This window comes from Xylocopa sonorina, chromosome 5, assembly GCF_050948175.1.
Source record: "Xylocopa sonorina isolate GNS202 chromosome 5, iyXylSono1_principal, whole genome shotgun sequence".
Lineage (NCBI taxonomy): Eukaryota > Metazoa > Arthropoda > Insecta > Hymenoptera > Apidae > Xylocopa > Xylocopa sonorina.
The window spans coordinates 14,088,321-14,103,343 of NC_135197.1; the positions used below are offsets into that span (position 1 = coordinate 14,088,321).

Consider the following 15,023-nt stretch of genomic DNA (forward strand, 5'->3'; position numbering starts at 1 on the left):
ATAGATATATATATATATATATATATTTCTTTTTTTCACTTATTTAGTTATCTATCTATCTATTCATTTATTCGTCCAAGCGTGTAAAAAGTGTACGACGCTGGTACGAGTAGGCGCCCACGCACGCGGGCGCGCGCGCGGCTACGTATACGCGCGCGCGCGTGTGTGTGTGTGTGTGTGTGTGTGTGCGTATACGCGTATATGCGTGTGTTTGTTTGTTAGTTTAAACGTGTACAGAGAAATGCAACTGTTATTTTTAATCGAACACAACGGTACTAAGGATACAGCCGAGAGACGAGCGAACACGTTCGGCTGTAACGGATCGTGTCGTTAACTCATTCGTCTCATTGTCCGAGGACGTCGTGTCCGTTCCTCGATCTCGATCGACGACGCATGTGCGTCGCAGTGAGAAAACGATCGATGGGGTACCAGTTTCACAGCGTCCGTTTCCTATCGCCACGATTGTTCTCCCTCATCTTTGGTTTCGTTCCGTTTAGTTCCGAAATCGAACGGATCTTTGTTCGGGCCTGTGCTCTCTTTCGCCTTCTCGTTCGATACGATTGAAAAGAGCGTGGTACGATCGAAAAGCGACGAAGGAATCAATTTAGGATCGTGATGGGTAGAGATTTAGCCGACGAGAATGAGTTCCAGCGTCGATTAAACAGAGTCGCGAAGAACGATTCCGATTCGGAATCTGCGGCCCCGGCATTCGTGCCGAACGCTCGTAGACGTATCGGATTGAAACGCGCGTCACGACGTTTCGTTTTCAACGTCAAAGGAGCGACAACAACGATCTCGTCCCGTACAAGATGTTTCCACATGCCGTAATCTCGGGGTAACACGACCCTCTTCCGTCCTTTCCTCTGCCAAAAGTACGCGCACTCGAGAATCACTCACTCACTGACGAGAATCAACCGGCAATGGTCGGGGTAGAACTGTCGCGCCCGAGCTGCAGCAGCCCGCAACACACGACCCAACCGATTCTCTCTCTCTCTCTTCTCCTTCCTAACCACCACCTCTTGCCAAACCCCTCGCGAAACCCCACGCTCCGCCCGGTCACCCTGCCGCTGCCCTGTCCTCTCCTATGCCGCCGAGAGGCTAGCTAACTCTAGACGTTATGCCGTGCACGTGCATGCGCGCTCGCCTACCCGAGAGAGATTTCTTCCGTATCCGCCGACAGCCCCCATCCCCCTACTCCGATTACCTTCTTACATCCTACGCCGCCGTTCCAGCTGACAACGATTCCTCTCGTTCCTACACCTATCAATACCGATAGCTAGTATAGACTCGATCGCACTCTTTTCTCTGTTTCACCAAATATCATATCATATTGCCCAGCCCTTTCGATATTGGCCCCCGTTCGCGAACTTTCAGCTTCGCCGGATGAGATATCCCAGCCAACCGCGAATCCTGAAAGGAGAAGAAAGTGACCCGTTTTTCTTCTCCGTCTCGCTTTCTCTCACTCGGATTTTCTCTCTTCGTTTCTGACACGATCGCGGCCGAGTCGATCCGAGACTCGACGAGGGGATGCGCGATCCACGGTACACCACCCCTTACTACGCGTTCAACTTTCTCTTCCCGTTTGCCCACCAACACCTACTCGCTCGGCTACCCTCGCCATTCCCTCCGCTTCAAACTTTACGTCTCGCGAATCTCGTTATTCACGATACGCATCGAAACGAACGGGATCGTTTCCCTCTACGAGAGGGAAGAATGCGATCGAGTCACCGACTAAGCCACACCCCGTGTCTCAAGATTCGAGGAAACGTTAGTTTCGCTCGCGCGCGAGGAAAGAGAAGAGGCGGGCCAACGGTGGACCCAAGAGAATTTCCGTGGGTTTTAATTGGTCGGTTTCTCGTCGAAAATAATCCATCTGGTATCCACCGGCGGATATCCACCGCAACGCGACGAGCAAACCTAACGTCGCAAAGTATTGGAACAGCGGCGCGTGTCGGGGTTGGGAAAACGCGGAGCCAAAGTTCCCAAGGAGCGCGAGCGCGAGCGCGGACGCGGACGCGGACGCGAACGTGAACGCGAGGTTGCGCACGCGTCGGGGAGAACCGCCTCGGTTTGCCAACACCGGAAACTCGGCTGCTTCTCAGCTTTCAATCTTTCCCGAGTGTTCGCTCCGATCTCTCTTCGAAAATTTCGATCCCCGCCGGCCAACGAGTACATCGACCACCCGGTATATATATACCGCGTCTATATTCGCGGCAATGTTTCGATGATTCGGATCGAAACCAGGAACAGTTGGTAAAATACGAGGATGACTCTGGTCACGGACCAGGCTGTCTCTTACGAGGCTTATCGACATCATCGCGTACAAGTTAATCGTTACTATCACCACCGACATCATCACCATCACCATCATCACCATCATCGTCGTAATCAGCACCGTCGCCGTCATCAAAATCATCGGGATCGGAATGAACAATATTACAACCGATACTATCAGGATAATGATCACCGCCGGCGAGGGGTGTACGCGTCCGTCGACGATTACTCTTTGCAAGGATACTCGTCCGAGGGAATCGCGGACGATGAAGCGAGAAGCCAACTGTTCGACAGGCGGGAAAACGACTCCACGCTAGGATCATCCGGTTCGCAACGTTATCGGTACGATATAATCATCGCGTTTAACATATTCAAGGTTGTACATTGATAAGGTAGACTAAGAGGGTCTAAAAGAGGACTCGAGTCGAACGAATCGCGCGCGTATCCTCCCTCTTTCCTCCCTTCTCTAGCCGTCCGTCCTTTCTATAACCTTCTCGATGCGAAATTTCAACTGGTAGCGTCGATAGTTTTATCGGGCCCGTTTAACCATTTTCACCTCGTACTTTCTCTATACTCGTTGCAACTACGGCAACTACCGTTTTCAATCTGTCGCCGCATCCACGATGTTACGAGTCCCGTCTCTCGTTAACCGTCTGGAACGATTCCAATCGAGGGAGTGGAATACCAACTGCGAAAAGAGAAGAAGGGAAGAAAAGACGAGAAAAAGGAAGGAGGAAGGAAGGAGGAAGGAAAGATGTTTGGGAAATATTGTGAAATATACCGTCCATCGATAGATCTTTGTCGCGATCGTCTCGGTACACGGTGGATTCGGACTGGACGTCATCGGTTGGATCGGTGGACGATCTCGAGCCGACGGAGGTGTCCGTCGAGCCGAACGAGTCGAACGGAGTGTCGAGTGGTAACGGTAACGGTAACGGTAACGGTAACGGTAACGAGTCGACGGCGCACGTGCCTCATCCTCACGTGGCTTTGGACACCGGCGCGACCGCGTCGAGCCACGGACCGCGCAAATGCCTCGTTTGGGCTTGCAAAGCCTGCAAAAAGAAAACCGTCACCGTCGATCGAAGGAAAGCCGCTACGCTGCGGGAGAGAAGACGCTTGAGAAAGGTCAGTTTTCAACTCCCGTTTCTCGTTTCTCTCGTTTACGGAACGAAACGTTCCGCAGGTGAACGAGGCGTTCGAGGTTTTAAAAAGAAGAACGAGCAACAATCCGAATCAACGGTTACCGAAAGTGGAGATATTGCGGAACGCGATCGAATACATCGAAGGTCTAGAGACGTTGCTGCAAACCAACAGATCCGTGGTAGCTCAAGCTCACGGTTCAAATTTTGGAAACGCATCATCGGTAAGCGAACAAACTTGCTTTAGCTTTTTCGCGACGGACATCCATCCGATCCGTCGCCTCTATAGACGTGCTTGCTCTCTATATGGATGTAGGAATTGCGGCATCTTTGAAAATAAACGGTATCTCTCCTCTCCTATCCTATCCTATCCGATCCCATCCCATCCCATCCCATCCCATCCCATCCCATCCCATCCCATCCCATCCCATCCCATCCCATCCCATCCCATCCCATCCCATCCCATCCTATACTATACTATCCGGTAACGAGACGTGGTATGCGTTTAAAAGAGAAATCGAATATGTAGAACTCTGTTGTCGCCGCTTAGCGCCGCGTCTCTCGGAGATTCTTCTCGAGGGGATTATACAATGAAATATATTTCCCCGATGTCTCGTATCCTCGCTAAATATAAGCTCCTCTCTCTTAGCGAACAAAGTTACTCTTTCACCGGTTAGAGAATCATCAACGAGGCTTTTCTCTCCACCTTCTCTCGAGACTTTTGGACGTTGGGCAGCGGAGCGTTGAACAACAAAGAGATATAAACTCGACGTTTTACGTATATACGCCATAGGCGGTATATATGGGTCCGGAGATTCTACTCTGAAAGAAGAGTATTCTCTCTCTCCCTCTCGTATCGACCTCCGGCATCGAGGACGCGAAGCTATCTTCAAGAGCAAACATACCGCTTATTTAAAGCAGCCGTTTTAGTCGCGGGCACGAGACGGTTAACGTATCCTACTTTACAGATATTTTCTCGAATTTGCTCGAATTTTCTAAAAATTCTACACGCGGAACCGGTTTCACGGATTGAAAGAAAGAAAGAAAGAAAGAAAGAAAGAAAGAAAGAAAGAAAGAAAAAAGTAACGAGAGGCGGACTCTTTCCATTTCAGAGCGCAACATCGCCGCGATACGCGTCCGAAAGGCTGAGCCAGTTCTCGGACCCTTTGGCAAGGTTTCAACCCATTAACGGTGAGTGAGATTCTATCGACGAAACGGTAATTTTCGTTCGCGTGGAAACGACAAGGCGCGTCTATTAAGGGGCACGCGAGGCATCGCGTGGATCGGCCACTCGACGCTTCCAAAACGGTAGATGGTTCCGTCCGTGCGTACTGGTATTTTTAAGTAGATTAATGCCTGACACGAGACGGAGCATTAAGCAGATCGGTATTAATGAGTTTTGTCACCCTTGAGTGACACACTCGGTTTCTATACGTCGTATGGTTACAGTCGTTGGCTATAGATAGCCCACCCGTGAGCCCCCGAGGACTCACGGCAACGTCCTCCTCCCGATACTCGGCGACGTCGCGACACCACCGCCGCCGCCGATACGGGCCAGGCGGCACGCGGCACGCGGCACCGCGGCACGCGCCGCGCGTCACACTCCATCTACTTGCACTTCTCTCCTTCTTCCTTTCTCACCTACCCATATCTTACACGGCATCTCGATCGCACCCCCCTCCCCCCCCCCCCCCCACCCTATTGCCAACACGTCTCCGCGACCTACCATATACACCGATACTCTGGCTAACGGCTTTCTACTAAAATAACTCGGGATCAATTAGCGTTAATTAATGAATACCTGACTATTCGCAAGCGTGGAACATTATTCAACCGAGGGAGAAATAGCATGAATGCGTCGAGAAAAAATTTTCGAGTCGCAATCCCAAACTGCCATACATTGCCACGGTACATTAGTATGACGCATCGTCGCCGGACCATCCTTTTGCCGACGGAACGGTCGTTTAAACGGCAGCCTCCGCGGAATCTGCTTCCAAAATACATTACAGAGATATAGAATACGCGCATACTCTCGACTGCTAAGCGCGCACAACCGACTTGTGCCATCTTCGATGTGTAAAGTGTCACAGTCGGTTGGTTAGCCATTCGGATTAACCGATAAACCGATGGCTGTACGTATTTTCGTTTGTTGGCAGGATTCGAGGGAACGCTCGATTCTCAGCCGTCTCATCTCGGTGGAAGCAGCTTGGATCGCCTCACCATGATCGTCCAGAGCATCAACGATCCGACCCGTCCGACGACCGATACACTTCGATATCCTTCCTATCAATGATTTTTACGGTTTAGGACTTCTTTCTCTCTCTCTCTCTCTCTCTTCCTTTCTTTCTCTTTTCTCCGCGACCTCCGAGGTCGAATCTAACTCTGCGCAAACGTGTAAATAAATTATTCGACGGCCAGACGATCTGCTGATCTAGAAAGACAGACGTTGTATTAGTATACAAGGTGTTCGGCCAGTTCGACAGCTGCAGTCGGCTGCACGATTTATGAACCGACTCCGACCTAATACCGGCACGTATTCAAAACATCCTACCTTTTAATTAACCCTAGAGGAGAGAAAAGCCGAAGAAACACGTCGGATACCGGGCTTACCCAACATTTGCCGAAAATATCCATGTCGCGGGAGTAAGAATAGTTGAGAGAACGACATAAATATTTTTAGAGTTACTGACCCGTCAAAACTCTCCGCACTTTGAGCCACCCACCTATTCGGCCGATCTATTCTATTCCCACCTTCTATTCGTGGCAGTTTTACGAATATATTTACTTTTATCGACTCTCGACGTGTTTCAAACACGAGAAAGTTTATCATCCAATGGGAACTATAGTTTTGTCTAGTGTCGCCGCTTCTCATTGGATGACCACTAAAGCCAGAATCAATATTCATCTCTCCTCTCACCTCTCAACGGGATTCGCTCTTCGATCGAACGTAACGTTATTTAAACATATTTCATTGCTCCAGAGATTAATTTATAGCAGAAGAGTACATACCTGACCGTAATACGCGCAGAAAAGAGATATTCAGTGGAAGTGGAAAGGCGGAAACTCGCGTTCGCGAGAGACGAGCACACGTTATCGACGGCACACACCTACCGATAGACTACACCGGCGCCATCTCTGTGTAATCTGGTCGAACGTACTAGCTACGCCAAGAAATGGCGCCACTCGCCTGTCAAGCTTTTTTCGCATCGTACTTCTAACCTAGAATCTTTCTAACGTGGAATTACTCGGTACAAGGAAACACTGAATTGAAGCTATTTCTGCGAAAAAAAAAAAAAACAACCAACCAGGATGAGTAACTTTACCAATCTTTACCAATTTTATATACTTTCGTACTCTATACGTACGTAAGAATCTTCTTGGAAGTAAATAAACTTCTTGGTTAATAGTTACATTTTAAGATTTATTTGACTGGAAAACTAACTAAGTAAGTAAGAGATCGTAGAATTGAAAAGGGATTATTAGCTAGTAGATTAGGCACGATTAATAACTTGGAGAAATGTTTGGATATATATATATATATATATATATATATAGGTATGAAATGTACGTGATACGCTACTGGTGCTTCCGCAGAAGTGAAAAGAAAGCACAACCCGGTGAAAGTGAGAATCGAACAAGAGCGATATTTGCGGTGGAGGCATCGGACGTTTCGCAGGTAAAAGACGAAAGACGTTGTTTAATACCAGATAAGGTAGGTAGGTTACTAGGTTAACGTTAACAGTAGGAGAGAAATTGGTAATAAAAATCGGAGAGCATGTTTGAATCGCGTTGGTTGATCGTTAGTTTTCGGACAGTTGCAATTCCCAGCGATGCATACTGTATTATTCCGATTGAAGAAACGTTCGGTCGCAGGTTGTTTATTGGTGGTATAAATGATTTCCGTTGGCAGTCGATTGTTCAGACTCTCGATATTATTGGAGGAAAGCCTCATCGAGCTTTTACCAGCGGCGCAAGTGCCGCTTATTCGAATGCTGTCTGCTGCGACCACGTTCGCACTCGAGTTGGAAAATGTGCAATCTTCGATGTAAACGACGTCACCCTCGATCAAGAGGAGACCAGGCTTTTGTAATTGAAAATTGGAACGAAGAATCTTTACCGTCGAGAAGTAAGCAAAATTGAGGGAGCCGGTTACATTTAGAAATTGGCTGTTTTCGATACGTAACGTTTCACCTTTCCCTGAAAAGTTCCACTGGTCGATGCGTTCGATCGTAACGTTGATCATCGAAAAGTTGGTTATCGTTACGTCGGTGAAACGTTCCTCGAAACTATCGATCCGCGTATCCTCGATTTCTACACTATCAATGTTGTTCAAGCTGAGAAATGTATCACGGGTAATCAATGGTATGCTCCGAATTTTCGACAACTTTAACCGTTTCATCGTTCTCGACGGTAAAAAGAGCTCGAAAATCAAACGCTCGCTAATATTTTCCACGACCAACTCGGTGATTCGATTCGCTTCCGTCAGACTGGAAAAATGTAAGTTTGCAAACGAGCACGATGCGATTTCTAAATTCGTCACATTTTCGTAGTTGTATCCCTCTGGTAAGGAGAACTCCTGCAGAGAAGAGAGAAGATCTATTTTTCATTGATCATTCGAACAATCGAGACGAAACGCAAAAACATTTACCTCGCTGCTGGTACAGTGACAGGTGACTGTTGCCGTTTCAGAAATTTCGCATTCCTCGCTGATATTACTCCCAACCGCAATCGACACTAACAGCGTACAACTTGTCACTATTAATATCCTTTTCATTTCATTCTCGATCGCTGTTGCTTTAGACATCCTCGGAAATCTACTCGGTACTTTCTCACAGACTTCTCCGCGAAAGAAATATTGCAAACCACTCGAAAGGAGTAAACTCATTTACGTACTCATTTACGTCATTTACTCACATACGTATATAATCATCGAGTAAAGAATAACGCGACATCGTCGAACAGAGTACGACGAATAGAGTACGGACTAACGACCGGCGTTGTTCTGTGGGAATTAAGATGGACACTTGTTTCAGAGCACTTTTATTTAGAATGACAAGCCCGTGGGCAACTCCGCTTGTCTCTTTGATTCTGGCGCTATCCAATCCGGGATGATTGGACCCGTACGTTAGAATAAAATATGGATGGTACGTTAAAATAAAATACGATTCCATTCTTCGTATCGTACCTCGTCTACCTATTAATGATGTAATATTAATATCGTTCGTTTGCTTTAATTACAGCAACTAGGCGGACTAAAAATTCTAACGGTAACGATCGACGAAATATTGCTCTCTCTCTCTCTCTCTCTCTCTCTCTCTCTCTCTCTCTCTCTCTCTCTCTCTCTCTCTCTCTCTCTCTCTCTCTCTCTCTCTCCTCTCTCTCTCTCTCTCTCTCTCTCTCTCTCTCTCTCTCTCTCTCTCTCTCTCTCTCTCTCTCTCTCTCTCTCTCTCTCTCTCTCTCTCTCTCTCTCTCTCTCTCTCTCTCTCTCTCTCTCTCTCTCTCTCTCTCTCTCTCTCTCTCTCTCTCTCTCTCTCTCTCTCTCTCTCTCTCTCTCTCTCTCTCTCTCTTACGATGTTTCGTAAAAAGTTTCTCCTCCGACATCTATCTCTGACAGCGTTCCTCCTGTACAACTAAATAAAGTAAACGGTATCCTTTCTTGAAAATTCATATCGCTTCCGGCGGCGATCAGTAACTGACGAACTTCCGCTTGTCTTTCTAATGTTTCCATCTTGCTCGGTATACTTGCTGCCATCCGTAACGGTGTATCAAGGTTCTCGTTGGTTGCGTTTACCAACTTGGGGGCGGCGTTCTTCAAGAGTAGCTGCGAAAACGAACGAACGAACGGAAACGATACCGATGAGAACGCGACAAAGTTGCAAGGTTGCGCGTCAAGTTGGTTTTATATACCTTTACGAGAGCAGGATCGCAAGACGAACAGATGGCCAGATGCAACGCGTTGTTGCCCGTTTTCGTTTCCTTCGTTCCAGGATCTGCTCCATACTTTAGAAGCAGCGACACGATTCCCAGCGAAGTGATCCTCTTGGTAAACGGCTCGTGCGATTTAACCGCTACGTGAATAGCCGTTCTACCTACGAAGGGAAAGAGAAAGAGAAAGGGAAAAGATTAGGACCGATTCGCGAACCCATTCACATCCTCGCTAGGGCAACCAATTCGAACTAACCGTTGCGATTCACTTTCGATAAGTCGAATAACCGGTGCCCTCCGCTCGTCTTTAAAGCCAGTAAATCGGCTAACGTTTCTTTATGCGTATCGCCCTTTGCCGCGAGCAAGTGTATCAGCGTATCACCCTAATTTCGAGAAAGAGACGAACGTTTAACAAACAAACAAACAAACACCGATGAATCGAGTTGTCCCAATTTATTTCTACCCACCCGATACGATAGTTGATTAAGATCGATTCCTTTCTCCAACATAACAGCGGCTAGATACGCCGTAACGAAAGGAAATTTGAAACAATTAAGCGCAGCCAGATAGAGCGCATCCTCACCCCGATTGTTTCTCATCGTTAACGCATCGGTGCTCAAACGTTCGACCAGTGGTACCAAGTAGGCGATTTTCCGAATAAGTTCGTCTGGATTGCTAACCAAGCACATCAAGGTTCTGTCGTCGGAGCCATATACGCGAGAAACGAAATAATTATTAACCGCCGCTTGTCACCAATACCAAAAGAGGAGTGTACCATCTTACGTGTATCCATCTTCGTCTTGCATCCATAGCTCCATCGGCGGTCGTTTAAGTATCGCAGCCATCGCCCTCTTCATTTCTTCCGGATCTAACATTTCCTTCAATCTTTTGCTCGCTTTTTCCGAATACTTGAACGGCAGGTTCAATATCGACCAAGGCATTATATTACGATCGGTGGGACTGCAACCAGCCAATCAACTTGAATGCTGTGCGAATGATTAAAGGTTGCCGTTTAGAAGCTTACCGTATCTTTTCGTTCGGCTCCAACGAAGTAACCGTCGCTGGTATCTTAAAGGTTGGCATCTCCAACGGATAGGTATCGGTATTCTTTTGCACCGTCGCCGATGCGGCATCCGAGGACGCCAAGTTTTGAGTATCGTTGGTATTATTCTCAATCATCGAAAAAGGATTTACCGATTGATAAATTTCATCCCATTCCGGCTTCTCTTTCGCATCGTGTTTCTCCATTTCTCTTTCCATCTGTTGGATCAAGAATTCAGTTTCACCCAGACGCTCCTCCCAATCGAGTGAAGTAGTTCCAATCTGGCACGAGTCATTCGAGCTGGTCGTCGTCTCGCCGTACGATTGATTCGAGACGGAGGACGAGCTGGACAGAATAAAATTAGGGAATATTTCCCCTGGTCTGTGCGATGCCGACGGAGTAGGAGTTACCCGAGGATCAGCCAACTATTATAATAAGGCAATTATTATCATTTTATTATCATCTTTATATCATTATATCATTATATTATATATATATATATATATATATATATATATATATATATATATATATAAATAATATTATATGTTATTATATTACTCGAGTTGGATCAATTGGATTTTCTCCTAAATTCACATCCGTCCTTTCTGGATATTCTGTAGGAACGACCGAACTGATATTCGAGGAACGAGTAGGACTGGAATCTCGGCTGTCGAGTCTGTAACCAACCCCGTTCGCGTTCTCAACTAAACACTCGAAGTAACGTTCGCCCGTCTTCGGGCAACCAACAAGCCCGTATTGCCACATCGCGTTCGGTTGGGCGCATTGTAAACGACCGTCCTGCACGTTCTTCAACAGATCGTTGATCGAACTACTTTCGTAATCTTCATCCCTCAATAACTGAAACAAAACATTGATTTTGTCGAGGTAACAAAACTTGAACGAAAATTTCTCAAATTTACTCACGCCATCCCACTCTACGTCGCCTACTGTTTGCGGCGAACTCTCCTTTTCCACCCCTTCGATTATTTCACGCATTTCCTCATCCCGAAGAATTTTCTTCACAAATTTGTCGAGTACATCGTAACTGCCGTTTGTCTCCGATTGCCAAGTTTGTTTCTTCTGGTTCGCTTTGTGGTAAGGTTGGTTCCGCGACGATGGAGAAATCGGTAATTTGGTCGGTCCTCGTTCGATAAGATCATCCTCTCCATCGACATCGTCGTTCTCTTCGTCGTTCTTTTCATCGTTCTTCTTCTCGTCGAGCGTTGTCAGCGTGGTCGTCGATTCGAGTTGACGAGCGAGCAGCGCGCGTTCGTTGTCAGCTTCGCGGTCGCGCGTCAGACGAATATTTTCAATTCTTTCGATGACATTATCTAGTTCACTCCGCGGGACGGATACCGTGTTGAGATTCGTCATATTCGTCGATGCGTCGAATCCCTTTTTCACCTGTAAACACGGTCAACGATCAGTGGTAGAGTCGCGATTCATCTGTAATTCGTTACCATTTATTGACACTTTCGGCATATGGGTCGCGTATTACCGGGGAGTTGCTACGTTACGATCTAATTTCACGATCTGGCATCGAATCTGTCCAACTGTTGCAAATCGGTTAGGAAATGAAAAAGAAAAAAAAAAGCGACACGGGTCATAGTGCGATACGAAACTTACCATGGAGATCCTGTTATCGTTCCCACGCGTACACACGCGTAACACACCAGCTGGCAATTATCTCGAGGCGTGCGACACAATTGTTTCTCCTTATTTTCGTTTAAAAAGTGAACAGAACGAAGTTAACGCGTCACGACGACGACTTTACTTTACTTTACTTTACTTTACTTTACTTTACTTTACTTTACTTTACTTTACTTTACTTTACTTTACTTTACTTTACTTTACTTTTCTTTTCTTTTCTTTTCTTTCCTTTCCTTTACTTTACTTTTTTCACTGGTCGAACGTCGAACGGCAAACAAGAATTTACAGAAGAATTTACAGAAAAGATTGCATATAAATCCACGTATCGTGTATACACGCGTATTATCATTGACACCACCAATCGAAAAAGCGATAAGCGCTTGCCGACCAATCACTTCCCACGTTCTCAGTTTCCATGTGTTAGTTGGTTAAACGCAAAAGAGAACGATCGACGCGTCATCGATGGTCGGTCGTTCGTTCTATCCGTCGATTAAAATTCCGTTCAAACTAAAAGTCTGGAGGAGAACTTTCCGTATTCGTTCGAAAATGAAACAATTTACAAACAGTCACTACCTCACCGAGCTATGTATTCAAAGACGATCCACTCTCTCTCAGTCCGTATGGTTATTTCTGTCCAATCCTGGATCTCGATCTGAAACCTCTCTTAATAATTTACCACACGCTGCCGTTTGCCTTCCGACGCGCACGCGCAATTACGTATGACGTCGATTCAACCAACTTCCTATGCAAGTTGCTTGTTTTCCTGCAACATTTTCTTTATCCGGCTGCCCTGCTCGTGTCAAATGACTCTCGTATACTCGTCGATGTTTCTTCGTTTCTTCCTTCTGAATGCGAAGCGGAGTAAATGAAGAAGGAAAGGAGAACGGGGAACGATCGTTTCGATCGTTTCGCCGTTGGGGAAGGAGGCAGGCAGGGAGGGAGGCAGGCAGGCAGGCAGGCAGGCAGCCAGCCAGCCAGCCAGCCAGCCACGGAAACGGAATGTTGGCTACGCCAAAAGTTACCTACGTGTTCCTTTCTTACTTTCTCATCCTCTTTTATTTTCCCATTATAATAACAATCGATGATACGCGATTCATTGCGACCACGCATCTCGTTACTCGCCTAGAAGGAACGACCCGTCAACGATAGAACAAATGTAGTTGAAGATATATGAAAAGATTCCGACTCTCCAAACTATATATATTAGCAGCACATTGAAAATAACGTTGACTATTTCGTTGATCCGTTTCATTCTGAAAGGAAAAAGTGAAGAACATTTTCTTTTCTCTCCTACTTGGATTAATTTTTTAAATTTTATTTTTTACCTGTTGTAATGTCGTTTCGCTTCCTCTTCTCGATTTTCGTTCAACAGGTACCGTTTCGCTCCGAGCAAACAATGCCTAATACGAATAAATTCATTTTTATACATCTCGCCGAATCGAAATTCAGCTTTTTTTTTTATTTTTCTAACTCACTGAAAGAATGATTCCATTTCGAATTTTTGGTAGTCGTAGCCAAATATTTCTCGCTCCGCCGATGGTACTTGTTTCGTTAGAGAGTTCAACGTATTGGAATTGTGGAAAATCCATTCGTTGTGCAAAAAGTAACTCAACTGCACGACACTCGAGTAAATGACCCTTTGTATCTTCATCAGCCTATCATTCGAAACGAATGCAAACATATATATTATAATAGTGATTGACGGGGGGAGGGAGAGAGAGAGAGGTCGCGTTACATTGGTTTACGGCCGATTAGCTTGGAAATTTCGTCGATAACCAGAGCCGGTAAAACGTGAAGAAGCAAGGTCAGGATGTAATGCAAGAAGCGATTCGACGTCAAAATTGTGCTAGGATACCAAACGATTCCTTCGAGCGGCGTACTTTCGTTCAGTCTAAAGCCCAATGCGACCAATTCTTTACTGGTAATTCGATGGATCTGATAAGAGTTGACGTTGTACACGTGAACGGTTGGATCCTTGGTCACTCTGCGGATAAATTCTGGATGAGTTCTTCCAAAGAGATCGGTTCCAAGTTTCTACGTACGTTTGTAATCCTCGTTTCCACGCGGCTGTCAGCATAACTTTGATGGCCAAGTCGACCGGAATGAAATCGGCGGACGCGTTCGGTTCTAAACAGACGACTCGCAATATACCCTTCCCTCCACCGACCATCATTCCCACCGGGCCGTTGAAATTGTCCAGCCAACCGCTCATCGGATCCTTGACCGTCGATACCACTGCCGTGCGCGCAACAAATGTAAAATTCTCCTTTCCCAGGATACATACAATACTCGAATCGTTAATAACACGCGTCCCTACCTATCGACGGTCGCAGAATGACACTGGGCAAATCTTTCGAGTAATCGTTTATCACCTGTTCGGCTAGTCGCTTGCTGAACGTGTACGTATTCGACATGGAACCCAGGTACCTGCGGATTATCGTTTATCGGAACGTCTCTCTTGTTAGCTAACAAATCAAATCGATAATATACGTATATAGAAATTAATATTAAAATGATGAATTCCACTCACTTCGAAGTGAAAATATCGACCGTTTCCTTGTCCAAACGTTCAACCATTCGTATAGCACTCTTCCAGTCGCATATCGGAGGGTATACAACTTCTTCGACGACCGGCTTGTCCGTCTGCGAGTACGCGGTGCTAACGTGCACCAATGCCTATAGAGAGAAAGACCAGAGATAGACAGAGGAATATACGAAGAATAATAGTATAAATTGGTAAAAGGAGAAAAGAAAAGGAGCGAGTACTTGCCAGCAAATTTTTCATGGCTCCCGCGAGAATGCAAATGTCTCTGGTCGAGCGAGTGTTCGATAGTATATCTTTCTGTAGATTCTCGTTGAATCGAACGTTCGCGGCTATGTGAAATATTATCGAAACCCGCTCGACGACCGTACGTCTCTCGATCGTTGGTAAACCGAGGCCCTCCTCGCTCATGTCAGCCACCACGGGGATCAGCTTTTCGAAACTG

The 15,023-nt window shown here is 46.3% G+C and overlaps 4 protein-coding genes across 4 annotated transcripts; 1 reads left to right on the forward strand and 3 right to left on the reverse strand.

Moving 5' to 3' along the window:
* Positions 1-2,266: 2,266 nt before the first annotated feature.
* On the forward strand, positions 2,267-5,709 carry Nau (myogenic-determination protein nautilus). The gene is made up of 5 exons (XM_076895880.1): positions 2,267-2,616; positions 3,069-3,402; positions 3,461-3,640; positions 4,529-4,607; positions 5,573-5,709. The coding sequence occupies exons 1-5, from the start codon at positions 2,267-2,269 to the stop codon at positions 5,707-5,709; spliced, it is 1,080 nt and encodes a 359-aa protein (XP_076751995.1).
* A 1,431-nt stretch (positions 5,710-7,140) lies between these two features.
* Positions 7,141-8,220, reverse strand: LOC143424075 (uncharacterized). Its single transcript, XM_076895882.1, has 2 exons — positions 8,065-8,220; positions 7,141-7,992 (listed from the first exon to the last, which is right to left on the reverse strand). The coding sequence occupies exons 1-2, from the start codon at positions 8,218-8,220 to the stop codon at positions 7,141-7,143; spliced, it is 1,008 nt and encodes a 335-aa protein (XP_076751997.1).
* A 762-nt stretch (positions 8,221-8,982) lies between these two features.
* On the reverse strand, positions 8,983-11,644 carry LOC143424076 (NF-kappa-B inhibitor zeta). The gene is made up of 8 exons (XM_076895883.1): positions 11,311-11,644; positions 10,945-11,244; positions 10,366-10,808; positions 10,125-10,301; positions 9,809-10,037; positions 9,598-9,724; positions 9,324-9,505; positions 8,983-9,237 (listed from the first exon to the last, which is right to left on the reverse strand). Exons 1-8 carry the CDS (start codon positions 11,380-11,382, stop codon positions 8,983-8,985), a joined length of 1,785 nt encoding a protein of 594 aa, XP_076751998.1. The 5' UTR covers positions 11,383-11,644.
* Positions 11,645-13,357: 1,713 nt separating this feature from the next.
* On the reverse strand, positions 13,358-14,707 carry LOC143423443 (fatty acyl-CoA reductase 1). The gene is made up of 6 exons (XM_076894801.1): positions 14,567-14,707; positions 14,354-14,463; positions 14,079-14,271; positions 13,772-14,020; positions 13,512-13,691; positions 13,358-13,436 (listed from the first exon to the last, which is right to left on the reverse strand). The coding sequence occupies exons 1-6, from the start codon at positions 14,611-14,613 to the stop codon at positions 13,358-13,360; spliced, it is 858 nt and encodes a 285-aa protein (XP_076750916.1). The 5' UTR covers positions 14,614-14,707.
* Between the last annotated feature and the right edge of the window lie 316 nt (positions 14,708-15,023).

Coding starts and splice junctions, on each gene's coding strand:
- LOC143424076 (XM_076895883.1), bottom strand. CDS start 11,382: ATGCGTGAAATAATCGAAGGGGTGGAAAAGGAGAGTTCGCCGCAAACA. Junction 10,809..10,944: donor ATCCAATTGATCCAACTCGA/GTAATATAATAA, acceptor TTATTATAATAG/TTGGCTGATCCTCGGGTAAC. Junction 9,725..9,808: donor TTAATCAACTATCGTATCGG/GTGGGTAGAAAT, acceptor TCTCGAAATTAG/GGTGATACGCTGATACACTT.
- LOC143423443 (XM_076894801.1), bottom strand. CDS start 14,613: ATGGTTGAACGTTTGGACAAGGAAACGGTCGATATTTTCACTTCGAA. Junction 14,464..14,566: donor GTCGATATTTTCACTTCGAA/GTGAGTGGAATT, acceptor GATAATCCGCAG/GTACCTGGGTTCCATGTCGA. Junction 14,272..14,353: donor CATTCTGCGACCGTCGATAG/GTAGGGACGCGT, acceptor CGCGCACGGCAG/TGGTATCGACGGTCAAGGAT.
- LOC143424075 (XM_076895882.1), bottom strand. CDS start 8,220: ATGTCTAAAGCAACAGCGATCGAGAATGAAATGAAAAGGATATTAATA. Junction 7,993..8,064: donor GTCACTGTACCAGCAGCGAG/GTAAATGTTTTT, acceptor TCTTCTCTGCAG/GAGTTCTCCTTACCAGAGGG.
- Nau (XM_076895880.1), top strand. CDS start 2,267: ATGACTCTGGTCACGGACCAGGCTGTCTCTTACGAGGCTTATCGACAT. Junction 2,617..3,068: donor TCCGGTTCGCAACGTTATCG/GTACGATATAAT, acceptor GTCCATCGATAG/ATCTTTGTCGCGATCGTCTC. Junction 3,403..3,460: donor AGAGAAGACGCTTGAGAAAG/GTCAGTTTTCAA, acceptor AACGTTCCGCAG/GTGAACGAGGCGTTCGAGGT.